The following is a 16,317-nucleotide window of genomic DNA, read 5'->3' as shown; positions in this document are numbered from 1 at the left end:
TCCTCCTCCTCCTCCCCTTCCAGCCCCTCTTGCAGGACACGGGAAGCCCTGTTGGGTTCCCATTGCCAGGCAGCCATTCGGTGGACCAGGAAATGCAGCCTCTCCCTGGCAGGAAAAGCCCTTCCGGGTGTCCTGTTCACTGCCCACAATGAGGCAACCATTTGGGGCTATTCAGGGAAACCCCCATTAGCCCAACGGTAGTCAAGAGTGATGGGCTCCCTTAATCTCCCCCCATGAACTCTCCTTCCCCCCACATCCCACAGGGGGCTCCCTCCCAGTCTTGCACCCGATTGGGGGGCCTCCCATGCCCACCATTGTGGGGGCTCCTCTTCCGCCCTTCATAAGACATCATCAGAGCCCCCACTTGGGCAAAGAAGCCCATGGATGAGGGGTTCTCTTTCCAGGGAGGGGGGATCCCCCATAGTTTTTGTAGATCTTTCTCTTAAACCTCAAACAGGTTCCCTCAATTCTGACTTAGTGACTCTTTCCTCAAAACGGCCCCCTCCCCCCCTTCAGGAACACCCCCTCCCCCCACAGGGGGGGTCACATTATAACCTTTTCCTGTCATTTGTTATTAATTCCCCATCCAGACCACCCCTCCCCCACTTGGCTCTTTGATCCCTCCAGGATCAGCTGGTTGAGATTAGGATCAAGGGGGGAATCCTCCCCCCTCCAGATTGCCAACAGCCCCTCCCTGCCAGGGGGGACCTTCTCTCTCTTCCATTGGCATCACCTCCCTCTGCCCCCCCCCCCTTTTGAGAGACAAAATCTGTCTTCCAAACAGATCAGTGAGAAATTCCGAAATCCCTGAGCCCCTTTTTCCTCTGATTCCGGCTCTCTTGCTCACAACATTGTGGTTGTGTCCCTTGGAAAGAGGCCTGGAGCAGCCTCAGATTCTGGGGAGCAGAAGAGGAACCAGGAAGTAGGGAGCAACTTCTGTGTTGTTGTGGTTGCCTTGAAAGGGAACTTAAAAGACCATCTCCACTCTCCCTCCCCTGAAGGGAGCAGCCCAAGATCAGTCAGAGTTCAAAGCAGCCAGAGAGGAATTTCCTTGGACCCTCAATTTGGGAAAATCAGGAGTTCTTGTGGTTGATCATTTTCCAGATTTGGAGCATTTCCTAAAATTCCTAGAAACGCTGCAGGTGTGGAATAGGAAGTAGTGGGAGATTTTCCTCCCCTTCTACAGTTCTCACCCTCCCTTCCAAGCTCTGGAGGGGCTGAGAGTTAATTCTGGGGGTGCCGTTTCTGCAGAGCCCCCAGGGGCGACGCTGGTGAGAGGCAAGACAGAGGTGGAGGATGGGATGGAGACGCACATCTGCCGCCTGGATGGCTTCTACCCCAGGGAGATCGATGCCTCCTGGAGGAGGGACGGGGAGGTCTGGCTGGAGGAGACCTTCCATGGGTCTCTGGCCCCCAACGCGGATGGGACCTACCACTACTGGCTCAGCATCCGGATCGACCCCAAAGAGAGGGGCCGCTATCGGTGCCACGTGGAGCACGACGGCCTGCCGGAGCCTCTGGACCTGGCCCTGGAAGGTGAGAGGCTGCAGGGAGGGGAAGGCTGGGCTCTTTGGCAGGCTGGGAGGTGGTGGGAGAGGAATCCGGCCCCAGATGTGTCTAGGTGTGAGCATACCTGAGCTTTCATCTATTGGGTTTTCCAGTGTTTAAGGTTGGTGCAGCTGCAGGTACCAGACCACAGAACTGACTTCAGGGGATGGAAAGTACAGAGTCCCATCCCAAGAGTTGGCCGATCCTCATGAAATGCCCTCAGATCCTCTCTTAGGCCTTCCCCGTTCCTTTATCCCAGCACCAGAAACAAATTTCCTTTTGTTCACAATTCCTAAAGTACAAGAATCAGGAGGAGTCTGGTTGCCCTTTTTCTGAAGGCAAATTTTGACTAAAATGGATGAAGTGCAGCCGACTTCAGGAAATGCAGAGAGTGGCTGGACTGATGCATCAGGAGTCAGAAAAGCGGCTAAGAAGTCTGAGTTTCATTGTCATCAGAGACTAACAGGGTTTCCTGCTTTCAAGGTCTGAAGGTCACTGTGTGTTTCTTCTCTAAGAAAGAAGTTGCACCTTATTTTATGATCTGATATGTGAATTCCTGAGGCTCAGCATAAAACCCAAGGAAAAAAAGCCCTCTTTCAAAGAGTTCTGTATATGCTCAGAAGTGTCCTTAACGTACACTGGACTTCCAAAGTGGCAAAATTCACATTCAATTTTTTTTATTGATGATTGTCACTGTGATACAAGAAAAATTCAAATGTAATTGTTATTCCTTTTATTTTTGTTGCTGTTTATACCAAGCACCAAATTCACAAGTGGAATGATTGCTAATCTATGCAAATCCTGAATTTTGTGCAAAAGAAATTAAAATTTAAAGTTCTCTCCTCAAACCTCCCCCTCCCCCCCCCAAGCAATACCATTTTATAATGCCTTGGTGAGACCATCTGTGGAATTCTTCATCTGGTTTTGGTTGCCACGATATAGAAAAGATGTTGAGACTCTGGCAACAAAGATGGTTAGGAGCCTGGAGGCCAAAATCTATGAAGAGCAGTTGCAGGAATTGGGCATTTCTGGTTTAATGAAAAGAAGGACGGGGGGTGACATGATACGTCCCAATATCTCAGGGGCTGCCACAAAGAAGAGGCAGTCAAGCTATTCTCCAAATCTCCTCAGGGCAGGACAAGAAGCCATGAGTGGAAACTACGGAAGGAGAGAAGCAACCTAGAACTGAGGAGAAATTTCCTGACAGGGAGGACAATTAATGAGAGGAATGGCTTCCCTTCAGAAGTTGTGGGGGCTCCATCACTGGGAGCATTTAAGAAGAGACTGGAGAGCCACTTGTCTGGAGTGGTTTAGTGCCTCTGGTTTGAGCAGGGGGTCAGACTGGAAGACCTCCAAGGTCCCCTCCAACTCTGTTATTCCGTTACTCTTTTTGCCATTTGTGGGTCCATCCAGAAGATGAATATCACCCTATTCCATTTTCATGCTGACCTTCTGGAAGCACAAAATAAAATTTTATGCTATTTCTGGACTGGCCAAAGAAATGAAAGTGTGTACTTAACAAAAAGACTTGTTTACATTATTGTGTTGAGGACCTTTTTGTTTTGTAAGCTGCTGAGAGTCACAAGGTGGCAAAGGGCTGCTTTTGAGTCGAAAAGCCAAAGATGAATCCAGCTGCCTTCATGCTGGGCTGGTGGGAGAAGGAGGCAGCCTCAGGAGGACACGTCCTCTAACAACGGTTAGCAAGGCTCCTTCACGTTACCCTGAGAGGGACACAAAAATGAGCCCATGGAGATTTTAATTTTGGGGAATTTCCAGCTTTCATTTCTTTAGATCTCTGTTGGGAAGATTGTTTGGGCTTCTCCTTCAATGATCTGCTCTTTCTCCCAATTCAGAACCAAAATCCAACCTGGGGATCATCATCGGCTGCGTTGTGGCTGCTCTTGTCCTGGCGGTTGTGATTGCTGGGATTCTGGTATTCTTCAGTAAGTGTCTTTTTTTGAGTGGGGGGTGATGGAAGGACCCCCTTTGGGGAGCTTCTTCTGGGCTTCCTTCTGTCCTGTTTTCGTAGCCCTCTGAGATCTCAGCCTCTCACTGGGACTCCCGTCTCCCTTCAGCTGAGTCTGAGATTCAGGCAGTCCTGTCTTCTCCTGAGTTGGGAAGAGGCTTCCCAGTTCCGTCCCTTTGGAAGAATTTGGTCAAAGAGCAGCAGAGAAGGATTTCCATGAAACTCTTCCTCCCCACCCAGCTGCTGCGGCTGCTGCTTCCCCCAATTCCCCTCCATCCATCTTGGAGGCAGCAGGTCTCTCTTGGGGCAAATCAGGAGATAGATTTGCATTTTGAAGATCTTTCTGTATTTATAAATGGGACAAAGGGTCTCTTACAGAGGGAGAGTTTGGATGATCTCTGGTGGATTCTTTTGAGCTTTCCCTGATTTTTGTCCTTGCAGAGAGACGACAGGATGACTACAATGCTGTACCAAGTGAGTACATGTAATTTCCAACTTGGAACAGGCCTCAGAGGCATTACTTGAGGATTGTGTGTGTGTGTGTGTGTGTTGTGTGTGTTTGTTTAAACACAGAAAAAAAAAAATCATGAAGCTGCAGAGTTGTGCTATTTCCCCCCAAGAACTAAGCTGGGGAAGGAGGCCCCCTTTTCATAACAGCCAGGCTGATATTGGAAGGGAAGATCTAGGACAAGAAACCCTCAAGAGGATCCATCTGGGCGAAAGATTTGCTCTGAGTGAGAAGCTGCCCTGTTTTCCAAGTAGGAGGAACTTGCAGAATTCACTCTCCTTGCGCTGGTTTGTCCCTGCAGAGGAGAAGGGAAACTCTCCCTGTTGGATTTCCAGGCACTTTCAGTCAGGCAGGGAAGGCAGCCCAGAGTCTGCATGGTGGAGCCTTTGGAGGAAAGAGCCCTTCATTCCTTGTGGGAAATAGGAAAACCACCACAATGCCGTGATCCCCAGTGGTTAGAGACTCTTCTGGTGGGATAGCTGAGACCTGGCTGAATCTGGAAGGGGGAGGGTCCCCTCTCAGAGATATGCCCAGGTGGGTTTAGGGTTCGGCATGAAATATAAAAAATGAAATATGAAATATAAAAAAATTCCATTTCTATATAAACTGTGTGTTGTCTGAGTACAACTAATTTTGAGAAATAGTAATAACAATAATACTCATAATATTGATGACATAATAATTGATGAACCTTTCTTATGTAATTATTCATTCTCTTATGCTCCCAAATTTCTAAATTCTTTTTCTGCCATTGATAAAATTAAGTCCCATGTTAAAAAGTATTCAGCTTGTTCCTTTTCCTTGATTTTATAAAAGCCACACATTTTAGCATCTTTCTCCTATCATGAGATAATCTTCTTGTTGGAGTCATAGCCACATGATCCGGTGGGGGAAATCTGTTTTTTAATTGATTGTTTTAAATGATTTACATGGCATTTTATTGTAAGTAACCCAGAGTCACCTTGAACAGATGGATGGCATAGAAGGTTAATAATAAATGGGCTGGTCTCTGAGAGATTTATAAAGTTGCAGAGGTTTAATGGTGAAGAGAGAGAGGATCAGGACAAAGCATTTTACTCCCATTCTATCCTCTCACTTTGTGTCTGTCTCTCTCTCCAATGCAGGGAGGAACCAGGCCATTTAGCAGCCCCCTCGCAGGTGAGCGGCCCCACTGGGGTCTGTGTGGGGAGGAGGAAGGGAGGGAAACGGGGGCTTTGGGGTCCAAGGACCAAGTGATGGTGAAGATGCTTTGGGAAATCCCTCTTCTCTCTCCTGTTCATCTCAAGCGCTGCAAGGGGAGGAATTTGGGGGAGATCCAGAGGGGCTCTGGGAAGGGGGGGCTCTGCCTACCCCCAAACTCTTATCCTGCAGGGCCAGACCGTGGCCCCTCTCAGGATCTGACTCTCTTGGCTCAGGAGGCTCAGAGAGCTGCAAAGAGCAGATTGGTCAGAGAATGACGGAGCAGCTGTACAGATGAAGTCAAAAGACACTGACGCAAACTTGTAGTTTAGATATACATATAAATATATTTATGGTTGCAGCAGACAAGATAGTTAGGAACATCGTGAGGTAAATCAAAGGGCACAAGGAACACAGAGAAGAAAAAGGCGGGAAAAAAGGGAAACTCCCCCTTTATACCCACAGCAACCAATCATAGCGTGGATTGCCTCCTGCAGAAGCCAGCCCAACCAATCAGCTCTTCTCCCATTGGACACTTTCCTGTTCCAGCTCCTGAATTTGATATCCTAAGAGGACTGGGGGGTCCCCAGAGCAGGAGGAAAAGGGGGGCAGATGAGGGGCTTCTTGAGGCTCCTGCAGTCATGGATGGAGAAGGGGCTTCTCTCCCCTCCTTGGAGCCCTCTGGGATTCCCTCCCTCCAGAGGCTGAAGGAAGACATGGAGCGGGGGGCATAGGGAACCAAAGGTGTCCAGAAGCAACACGGACCAGTATTGGATTCCTGTATTTGAAGGGGGACATGGATGTTGTCTAACTTGTGGGGCAGGTTCTCAGCCGCCTCAGGAGCCAGTCCCAGCCCTGCCTCATCCTTCTTGCTACCCAGCTGATCCCTCTCTTGAGGAAGCAGCCGTTCTCACCAGTGGGATCAGCTGGGCCGATTGGTGCTGATCCCTCAGCCTGGGCGGTGGGATTCCTCCTCTTGGCTCCCTCCCAGAGTGACCCTGCCTGCTTTTTCCCCCTCTTGGCAGCACAAGTGGACAGTCCCAGCATGAGGGGAGAGGGGATCGGCCTTCTCCTGAATTAGGCCAGACTCTCCGGAGGAGCCCTTCAGGCCCATCCTGCATGCCTGGAACCAGGATGTATTTGGGGGTCTTTTGCCTTTGCTTTTATCATTGGATCAGTATCCTTTTGTATTAGGATTGAGGAACAGAGGAGAAAAGAACATCTTACGTGTTTATAACTGTGGAATCAAAAGGATTCAAACTGTGATTAGTAGATATTATTTTATTTTTTATTTATTTGTATCCTGCTGAAGGCATTTGAAGATATCCAACACACTTTCTCCTCCTATTTACCCCACCACAACCACCCTTTGAAGTGGGTTGGGGGGTCAGAGAGAATGACTGGCCCACCCAGCTGCCTTTTGTGGCTCAGGTGGGACTTGAACTTAGCCTGGTGCCTTAACCACTACACCAAACTGCCTTGTCTAGCTTGTAATCGCTTTGTAATGTAGCTTGTAGCAACTATGTTGTTGTTTCTGGTGACCTTTAATGGGTTTCTGGTGATTAAGAGGTTTTAGAAAAGGGCCCATAGCGAATGGGGCGAGGAATAGGACGAAGAATTTTACTTTAAGGGAGAGTGAATAACACTTAATCTTCATCATACTTGCTTGGATTGAAAGGAGACGGGTTTTTTCTGTCTCTTATTTTTCTTTGCGTAATCGATAGTATGTAGCATGTACTTTCATTGTTTACTATTAAATTCAAATTATTATTATTTAATTGTAAGAAAGTTGCAATGGACTTTACACTTACACAGTACTATATTATAAATCTTGCTCTTTCTAGCTTTTTTCTTTCTTTTTAAGAGCCTTGATATTTAACTCTTAATTATTTATGGAAAAATTCCCCCCCTTTTTTTAAATCTGGGGACAAAAACCTTTTCCCTGTGGAAACTGTTTCTTACCTGCTTCTCTTGTCCTTGAAGGGAAAACAAAACGTGTTTTTCAAGTCTTCCAAAGGTGATAAATTATTTTGGGAGATAAAACTGAAAAAAAAAATGCTCTCCAACTTACAAGTTTTATTTCAAAATACAAACAAAGAAATTCATGGGTCAAGAACAGTTCTGGAAAATCAAGACAATATGCAAAAGCAGGAAATATCAGCTGGACCTGATTTGCAGTTTGAAGACTTGGTGTTTAATTGGTCATGGTAACACCCAAAGAAGTATTTGGTTTGTCAGAACAGATAAAAAGGAATATGAATAGAAGAAACTCTTCACGAATAGATACAACGAAGGATGGATTGGATTTTCTTGGCAAGAGAAATGCTCTGCTGTTGAGGAGAATTATTGTGGGATCTATGATTCTTTGTTCTTTGTGTACGTGCTAACACACCGGAGCCGGAGCAAGGAACAAGGGCAAATTGTTGCCATTTCTTAACCAGAACTGTAGCAAACTTAAACTTTGCAGCCTTGTATGCTTTATGCGAATGATCAGTGCATGTTGTGTGATGTAATGCGTTTGTGATAGGACGTTAACAAAAATTGCTACGTTAACAAAGATTGCTTCTAATAAAAGAGGGTTTTGGAGTTCTCTCTGGGCTCTCATCCCAAGACAACCTTGCGTTGTGTCTTTTTTCCATGAGAGACCACCACAAATTATTCAACAATGAATCTGGCAGAGATAGTTACAAGAGATTTATGAACTTTGGAAATGAGATGCAATTGTTGGTAAAGTTTCTAATTAAAAACCTAAGGAAAGGTTTCACAATTAAGAACCAAACACAAGGATTTAACACTGGACTCGGAGGTAATGATTGAAGCGGTTTGTGATAAATAAGGAACCGTGTAGACTTTCTATGAATAAATTATAATAACAGACTGTTAACAGTTCTTTGAATTTTAACTTTGCTGTTGTTCAGTTATTAATTGTTTTTCCTTTCACGTATATAATCTATGACAGGTCAGTTAGGCTGCAAATAGATGTACAAGATTATAAACTTTGGACCTCTTTTGCAAGAAGGGGAGCTATTATTGTTGCAATAGATTCCTGAGTGTTCAACTGGGGGGCATAATATGTCCTTTTCTTTCTTTTTAATTATTTTTTCAATGTTTTTGTTTAGTTTTTTTCTGTCTCTATTCAATCCTTTTCTTTTGGATTTTAATCTTTTGAATAAAATAAAATGGTCAATTCTAAGAAAAATGGAACAGGAGATTCAGTTTGGCCTGGCTGCTTCCCCCATTAACCATTGTACACAAACTAAGAATATGAAAATGGTTTGCTGAAAATAAATGCTTTTCATTTCTTCTTACCTGACAGTTTCTGCCTGTCATTGAAAGTTGGGAATAGCAAAGTTTTTTCCCTCCTTGTTGCTCAGAGAAGCCAATTTCACTCTGAGTGGGAGGAAGGGGAGGAACCAAGGCAAAGCCTGGAAGGAGCATGAAGTGTGTGTGCTGTGTGTGGGCGGCTCCTGTGGGCCCTTTTGGGGAGGAGGAGGCAGCCATTTTGGGGAGGAGTCAGCCATTTTGCTCCCACATCCAGCTCTTTCTCTAGCATCACCAGCTACTCCTGTGTAAAATGGCTGTTTGGCCTTGACTTGGGGGTGGCAGCAACAGAGGCTGCTTTCCCCTCAAATCCACCTTTGCCTCAGGCTCTCTGAGCCTCACCCAGGGGTTTTTCAGGAGACAGGAGTTCAATGCCCACGGGAGCCACCCTGGTCCCCTTAAATAACAAGGATTTCCCCCTCCTGGCTGTTCAGAGACCCTGATGTCACTTTGAGTGGTAGGAAGAGGAGGAACCAAGGCAAAAACGGGGGGGCTTCTGTGTGGTCCTCGAGGAGGAGGCAGCCATTTTGCTCCTGTGTCCAGAGGTTTCTCTAGCCTCGGGGTCTTGGCCAAGTTGCTGGTCTCTGGGCCCTACTCAGGGGCCCTTCAGAAGACACGAGTTCAATGCCCGCCAGAGCCATTCTGGTCCCCTTGAAGAAGGGCAGCTTCTTCTGCTTCTGGGATATCCTCTCTGGGCTCTTCAGGTGCCCAATAAGATGCGGTGGCCCAAGAGTGGGGAGACCCTTGATTGATGAGAAAAAAGACCCCCATATTATAGAAAGTCCTCAACCTATGACTACAATTTGCTCCAAAATTTATGTTGCTAAGTGAGAAATGTGTTGTGAGTTTTGCCTCATTTTATGACCATTCTTGCCATGGTTGTTAAGTGAATCACTGCACTAGTTAAATTAGTAACATGGTTGTTAAGTGAATCTGGCTTCCCCATTGACTTTGCTTCTCTGAAGATCAGAAAAGGGGACCCCATGACTGCGGGACTCGGCAACCGTCACAAATATGAGCCAGTTGCCAAGCGCCCAAATGTAAATCACGTGCGCTTGAGGATGCTGAAGGGTCATAAGTGTGAAAAATGGTCATGTCTGTTTTTTCAGTGCCGTTGTAACTTTGAAAGGTCACTAAATGAACTGTTGTAAGTTGAGTGAAAGGGGGGGTCTTTCACATCAATGCCCTTTGGGGCTTCCCAGATGCCCTCAAGAGCTCCCATCTTTTTTTTTTAAACAAATTTTATTGATTTTCCAAAACAATACACAGACAAACAAAACATAAAATATAATGACATAAGAATTTTTTTTCTAAACAAACCAATACAACATCTTATTTAAAGACAGAATTATTCCAAGTTATCACATTTCCAAACAAACACAATTTGATATATATATTTACCTTATCTATTCATCATCTTCATATCTTATCCCGAACTTTTCTTTATTACTTCCTTTCCTTCTATTTATTCAAATTATATCTCTTTAACTTTAGATTGTATACATTTTTTATATCCATCTGTCTTATACATTTTCATTATTCTCTTCCAATACAAAAACAAACAAGACATAAAACATAAAAATATAAAACATCTTTTCTGAAAGTTGCTTGATCCTGGGTTAAAACTCATCGTACAGACGCCCCTTTAAAAAACATGTTCCTTTTATATATCATTCCATATCTTATTACCATTTTCCATTTTCTATATAGCTTCTTCCTTTTTTTAACTCTCTTAGTTTTATTCTACTTATCTCAGTTCAAGTCATAATACTTATCATTCTTTGTCTGTTCTCAACTATCCATTCATTTTTTCTCTTTAAACAAAACCTCTCCTGTACACTAATTGGAGTATGACGCCTTTAACTCTTTCCCCTAACCTAATAATACTTAATATCACACATAACTTGTATTGGGATTCTGTTTAGCACATCCTAAAGTCACACAATATATTATATAAAGAGAAAAAGAAAAAAGAAAGAACGACAATAAAAAGAAACAAATTTATAAATATATAATATAGAGTACCCCTCTCAAAACCATTTTAATCATACCTATTAATACTTATTTATATCTTAAACATTTTATTCTAAAAATGCCAATCTTATGTACCTTACAGAATCCCTTTTTCAATTAAATTTACCCATTGTCTCTAAATAAATTTTCTTTCTTTAAATCTTGCTTCCCATCGTTGAGACTTCTCACCCCTTCCTTTCTCCCTTGCTTATTCTTTTCCTTACCCTTTTTACCCCTTTGTCTCTCCACCTCCCTTTTCTTCTTCTGCTTTCCCCTTTCCTGTTGTTTTCTAACCTTATATCTACCCTTCAACTCATTTTTATCTTTTTTGGTTGTTTTTTTAGGTTTTAAAATCCCTTTTTCCTTTTCCTCTTCCTCCTTCTTCTCCCCCAATAGGGTCACATGTTCATCAAAAATGGTTCCTTCTTTGTCCCAATTATCCTGCTGCGCAATCAATTCTCCATAGGAATGCACTGCCATTTCTAGAGATTGAAAAAGAATATCCAAAGTATCTTTCCAGTCTTGTTCTTCCTTTTTATATTTTAGATATTTAGTTTTAGATTCATCCAAGGGTGATGCCATTATAAAGAGGAAACAACCACCCGAGTGTTTTTAAACAAAGAAAAAAAATTTCCCAAAAGATGCAAAGTCACCAAACAATCCAGATAGACTATTTCATTTAGCACTTTTTCCTTTCTTCCATTTCTTTTTCTGGGGTTGCTATTAAATCACAACATTCCAATTAAAATATGTCTTTTTGAAGTCTTATTAATGTTCAAATGGCTCTTTAAAATTCTAGGCAGTCTGCTCCTTATTTTCAACTTCTACTTCAATTTTTTTCCTCTCCCTTCCCATTCACAGGAAAAGAAAAATTTTTCTTTAAATATTTAGAAATCCATATCCCTTTGGCATTAGCATAGTCTTTAACATTTAGCATACCTTCAATGCGGGTTTTCCGATTTCTCTCAAAGCTGTTCCGTTTGGAAGGAGAGTGAAAAGAAAAAAGGTTTTCCCTTTAATATCCATTCGCTGCATACTCAGTCTGGGAACAATGTGTCTTTAGTAGGTGTTAAATACCAGGATACTTTCACTGTTCCTTTGTCCCGGTCAGCAAAATCACTTTCACTTCTTCACAAACTCCTCCAGCACTTTCTTTTTCCGGCTGAGCTCTTCTACGTGGTGGCCATTACAGACCGCCGCTCAGCTGCCACCGGAGAGGGAGATTTAGCCGGCTAGGGAAGAGAAATGCGATGTCTCTCGTCCCTGCCAGAACCCCCACCACCTTCTACAAAGGTGGCTTATCCCCGAAGCCAAATGGCTCGGGGCACTCAGGCAGTGAACACAGGCAGAGACTGCGCACAGTCGCGGATTCCTGCCTGCACCGAAGCACCACAAGCCAGAAGTGTCAGAGCTCCCATCTTTGAGAGCCCAAAAAGGGGAGAGTTTCCAACCTGCAACACGAGAGTCACATTCAGCCTTGGGCAGCTAACAATGCAGCCCCAGAACACTTTTAATGTTAAACAATATAAAAAAATAAAAGACATATATATTAACTATATTATATAATTTATACACTTTATATATCTGCCTCTGTGGCGCAGTGGTTAGAGTGCAGTACTGCAGGCTACTTCTGCTGACTGCCGGCTAAATTCAAACCCCACCAGGCTCAAGGTTGACTCTGCCTTCCATCCTTCCGAGGTGGTAAAATGAGGACCCAGATTGTTGGGGGCAAAAGGCTGACTCTGTAAAGCGCTTAGAGGGGGCTGTAAAAGCAATGTAAAGCGGTATATAGGTCTAAGTGCTATTTATTTATGTATTATTTATTTATTGCATTTATATTGCTGCCTATTCACCCATTGCAACACAAGGCCTCTTACAGAATGTAAAACCATATTTAAGACAGTAAAACAAATAAAAACTAGCAAAAAGAATCAAATAAATTAATAAAGTACAATAGAACAAAATCTGGGGGGAAAAAAATCGGCCTTGCAAGGGTGCAGCCCAAGCCAATTGCTTTTCACCCAATGCTGCCCAAGGAAGCCCAAAGGTTTGACATGGCTGCTTTAAAACATTTGGTGAGAAGTCGATCTGTATTTGAGTCCATTCTTCCGAATCAAAAGTTTTAGACATGCATTTATTTATTAGATTCTTCAGACTGGCCAGCTTCATCTTCAAAATTCCACAAGAGCCTTTTGAGCCTTTTCATCCAGAGCGAAGATCACTCGGAGTTTGTGACCTGGGATATAGAATCGTAGGGTTGGGAGGGACCTCAGAGGTCTTCCAGTCCAACCTCCGGCTTAAGGCAGGAGAGCTTATACCATCCTGGTCAAAAGGTTATCCAGTTTATTTCTGAAAACCTCCAGTGATGGAGCAGCCACAACTCCCGGAGGAGAACGATTCCATTGAGGAAAGGTTCTCGCTGTTGGAAGTTTCCTCCTTACTTCTAGGTTGGAGCTCTCTTCTACCCAGGATTTTTTTTTGTGGGGGGGGGCCCCTCCGGAGAAAAAGTCGAACCCTTCTTTGTGGCAGCCCCCCAAGTTCTGAAAGGCAGTTATCATGTCTCTCCCCGCAATTCTTCTCTGCCAGAGGCTACAGATCCCTCCCTCCCTCTCTTGACCATAAGATTTGCCCTCTGGATTATTCATTTATTTATTTATGTCAATTGCTTACAAGATAATAGGTGTAAATAAAAAACATAGTTATGAATACATGGATACATATAAGAAAAATAAAAAAAATAAAAGAAACAATAGGACAGGGACGGTAGGCACGTTGGTGCGCTTATGCACGCCCCCTACAGGCCTCTTAGGAAAGGGGTGAGGCCAATAGTAGACAGTCTAAGGTTAAAGTTTTTGGGGTTTGCGGAAGAAACCACAGAATCAGGTAGAGTATTCCAGACATTGACCAGTCTGTTTCTGAAGTCGTATTTCCTGCAATCAAGTTTGGTGCAATTAAACTTGAGTTTGTATCTATTATTTGCTCTTGTGTTTTTATGGTTGAAGCTGAAGTATTCATTGACAGGTAGGACATTGCAATGCATGATTTTATATACTACACCTAGATCGGACCAAAGGCGGCTTATTTCTAGATTTTCTAGGTCTAGAATTTCAAGTCTGGTGGAATAAGGTATTCTACAACGAATAGAGGAGTGGAGAACTCTTCTTTTGAAATATTTCTGGACTTTCTCAACTGTGTTAATATCAGGTACATAATGTGGGTTCCAGACTGATGAGCTGCATTCGAATATTGGTCTAGCAAATGTTTTGTATGCTCTACTTATTAGTGTAATATTACCAGAGAAAAAGCTACATAAGATTAGGTTAACAATTTTTAACGGCTTTTTGGCTATGTAGTTACAGTGGGCTCTAGCACTTAGATCATTACAGATGAGTACTCCAACATCCTCAACAGAGTTTGTGTGATGACCCGTAATCTCTCAAAATAACCCAAAACCCAAAACATATATTAAAGTCCAGTAAGGCCTTCAACTTCACTTCACTGTTTTATTAGGCACAGGTTAAAGTCACAAAAGTAAATAATGAGGCTAACAGAAAACCAAAAGAAACTGCATTGATGAAAGTTCTGAAGCAAGCCGAGATAATTAATCATAAACTCCAGGCAAATAACCGAGAAAAGTATAATAAGTATAATAACTGAGAGAACAGCAACAAAGATAAACCTCTTTCAAGGTAAACACTAACTGACTCCAGCAATTCTAACTAAGTAGCTGAAAAACGTATATACATAGCTCCCACCTGCAAGCCACCAGGAGGATCATAGTAATCTCCTCTTGAGTAGACCTCACTTTTCCCTGATCCTCTCCTTGCTGCGTGCCCTAGGATGTATAGTGGATGGGCCTGGATCCTCCTCTGACTGCTCAGCCGGCCTCTGCCCTTCCCCAGCCTCCTCCCCCGCCTCTGGAGCCACACTCCCACGCCCTGTTGGCTGTTCCTCCTCTTCCTCAGAGTCAGATTCCACCAGTTTGGATCAACAAGGTCTTGACTGTTCAGCCTGTATTATATTTTCTGATATTTTTTGCCAATATGTAGGACAAAGCATTTATTTGTTGAGATTTGAAGTTGCCATTTGTTTGACCATTCTGATACATAGTCAAGGTCTTTTTGAAGGGTTGCAGTGTTATTTTGTAAATCTATGTTATTTTTTTTTCACAGGATTAGTGTTCACTTCTGGTCAATGATATTTGTCTTTTTGGGCACAAGATTACATTCATTTCATTTAATACAAGAGAGCAAAACCTTCCCATCCCATCATTGTCAGGAATTGCCTGTTGCAAGTCTGTAGTTTGTTTGTCTGTCTGTCTGTCTCAGAAAGAAGCCGGCAAAGAGAAAGGGAGCTTACATAATCCAGGAGCCAATTTGATCAGTTCCATCTTGCACTGGCTTGTTTCTACATCATTTGATTCATTTCTGTCTGGCTTGGTGCTTAAAACACTATTTGAGGCTTTTCTTCTGATGGGATCGTTTTTTCTTTCCCTGCTTTGCTAATTGAGAGGAGAATCTATAAAGCTGAAGGCCAGCAGGGGGCGCCATTCTCCAGCTCATCTTTCTTTCTGGAGATTCTTAGGGCTTTGATGAGACTTTTATCCATTTGAAAGATTTTCAAAGATTTACATTCTTTTTTTAAAAAAAAATACTTTATTGATTTTACAGTTAAAATAGACCAACAACACACACATAAATGAAACATAGAAAAGGAAAACAAGAAAAAAAAGAATAGAAAGAAAAAGATAGAAAACAATTAAAAACGTTTTCATCTTCCACAGTTTGTGAGGCCTCCTTTTTATCCTTGTTTTATGCCATATACACAATTAATCCTTACATATCTCTGTCTATCGCTACTATGATTCTATCATATCTTCTTTTGCCTTTTAGTGTGAAACCTATCTTTGATCTAACCATTTGTACCAGCAGTTCCAGCTGTCGTAATATATTGAAGTGTCTTTATCGTTTAATGCCAAGGTTAATTTGTCCATTTCTGCACAACTTGAAATTTGTTGAATAATCATCTCCTCTGATGGAACATGAGGCTGTTTCCAACATTGTGCAGAAGCCAATCTGGCCGCTGTCAAAATATGTATTATTATATATTTCACTTTTTTTGGTAGTTCTTTATCAAAGATCCCTAATAGAAAGGACTCTGGTTTAAATTCAGTCTGATCTCTTGTCATTTCCTCCAGCCAATTTCTAATTTTCTGCCAATAGTTTTGAGCTTCTGTACAAGACCACCACATATGGAAGAAAGTTCCCTCTTTTTTTTTGCATTTCCAGCAGTTCGGATTCATATTGGGGTGCATCTTTGCTAATCCCAAAAGAGGAAGGTGCCACCTGTAAAACATTTTATAGGCATTTTTTTAATGGGATATTGGGAAAACTAGCCAGAAATATTTTCAGAATCTAATCAGAGATTCATTATTGACCAATTGGGAGAAAACAGGGAAAAAACACTACCTAAAGATACCAATCTGGATCTCAACAATGGAGGCAACGATCCACCCAAATAATTTGGATATTACTAAAATGATTAAATATAAGGACCTATTGGATACGCAAGGAAATCTGAAATCGTGGCAAGACCTCCAAGATCAGGGATTAAAAATTGATCTGTGGGCATATCCTCAAATTCAAAGTAGATACAAACAGGACAAGAAAGAATTTGGAATTAATAATAAATTCCAGCCATTAGATAAAATTTTATTAGGATCAGGCAAAAAAAATATGACAAAATTTTATAATTATTTATTAGAGGTAGAATTAGAGGAAGA

The 16,317-nt window shown here is 42.6% G+C and overlaps 1 protein-coding gene across 9 annotated transcripts in view; it reads left to right on the top strand.

Moving 5' to 3' along the window:
- Nucleotides 1-16,317, top strand: part of LOC113454871 (class I histocompatibility antigen, F10 alpha chain-like) — a 74,403-nt gene that overhangs the window by 30,822 nt on the left and 27,264 nt on the right. For 3 of the 9 annotated variants that reach the window (XM_087928002.1, XM_087928006.1, XM_087928016.1), the window contains 5 exons: nt 1,252-1,536; nt 3,402-3,491; nt 3,956-3,988; nt 5,147-5,180; nt 6,227-7,816. The exons of the other annotated variants lie outside the window; for them this stretch is intronic. In XM_087928002.1, coding sequence (XP_087784128.1) covers nt 1,252-1,536; nt 3,402-3,491; nt 3,956-3,988; nt 5,147-5,166 — 428 coding nt within the window. In that variant the 3' untranslated portion in view covers nt 5,167-5,180; nt 6,227-7,816. Of the gene's footprint in view, nt 1-1,251; nt 1,537-3,401; nt 3,492-3,955; nt 3,989-5,146; nt 5,181-6,226; nt 7,817-16,317 lie in introns of those variants that run through there. 9 annotated transcript variants of the gene reach the window in all.

Source organism: Pseudonaja textilis, chromosome 2 (assembly GCF_049901715.1).
Source record: "Pseudonaja textilis isolate UNSWEBS1 chromosome 2, rPseTex1.2, whole genome shotgun sequence".
Taxonomy (NCBI): domain Eukaryota; kingdom Metazoa; phylum Chordata; class Lepidosauria; order Squamata; family Elapidae; genus Pseudonaja; species Pseudonaja textilis.
This window is presented reverse-complemented; position numbering and strand designations above follow the sequence as displayed.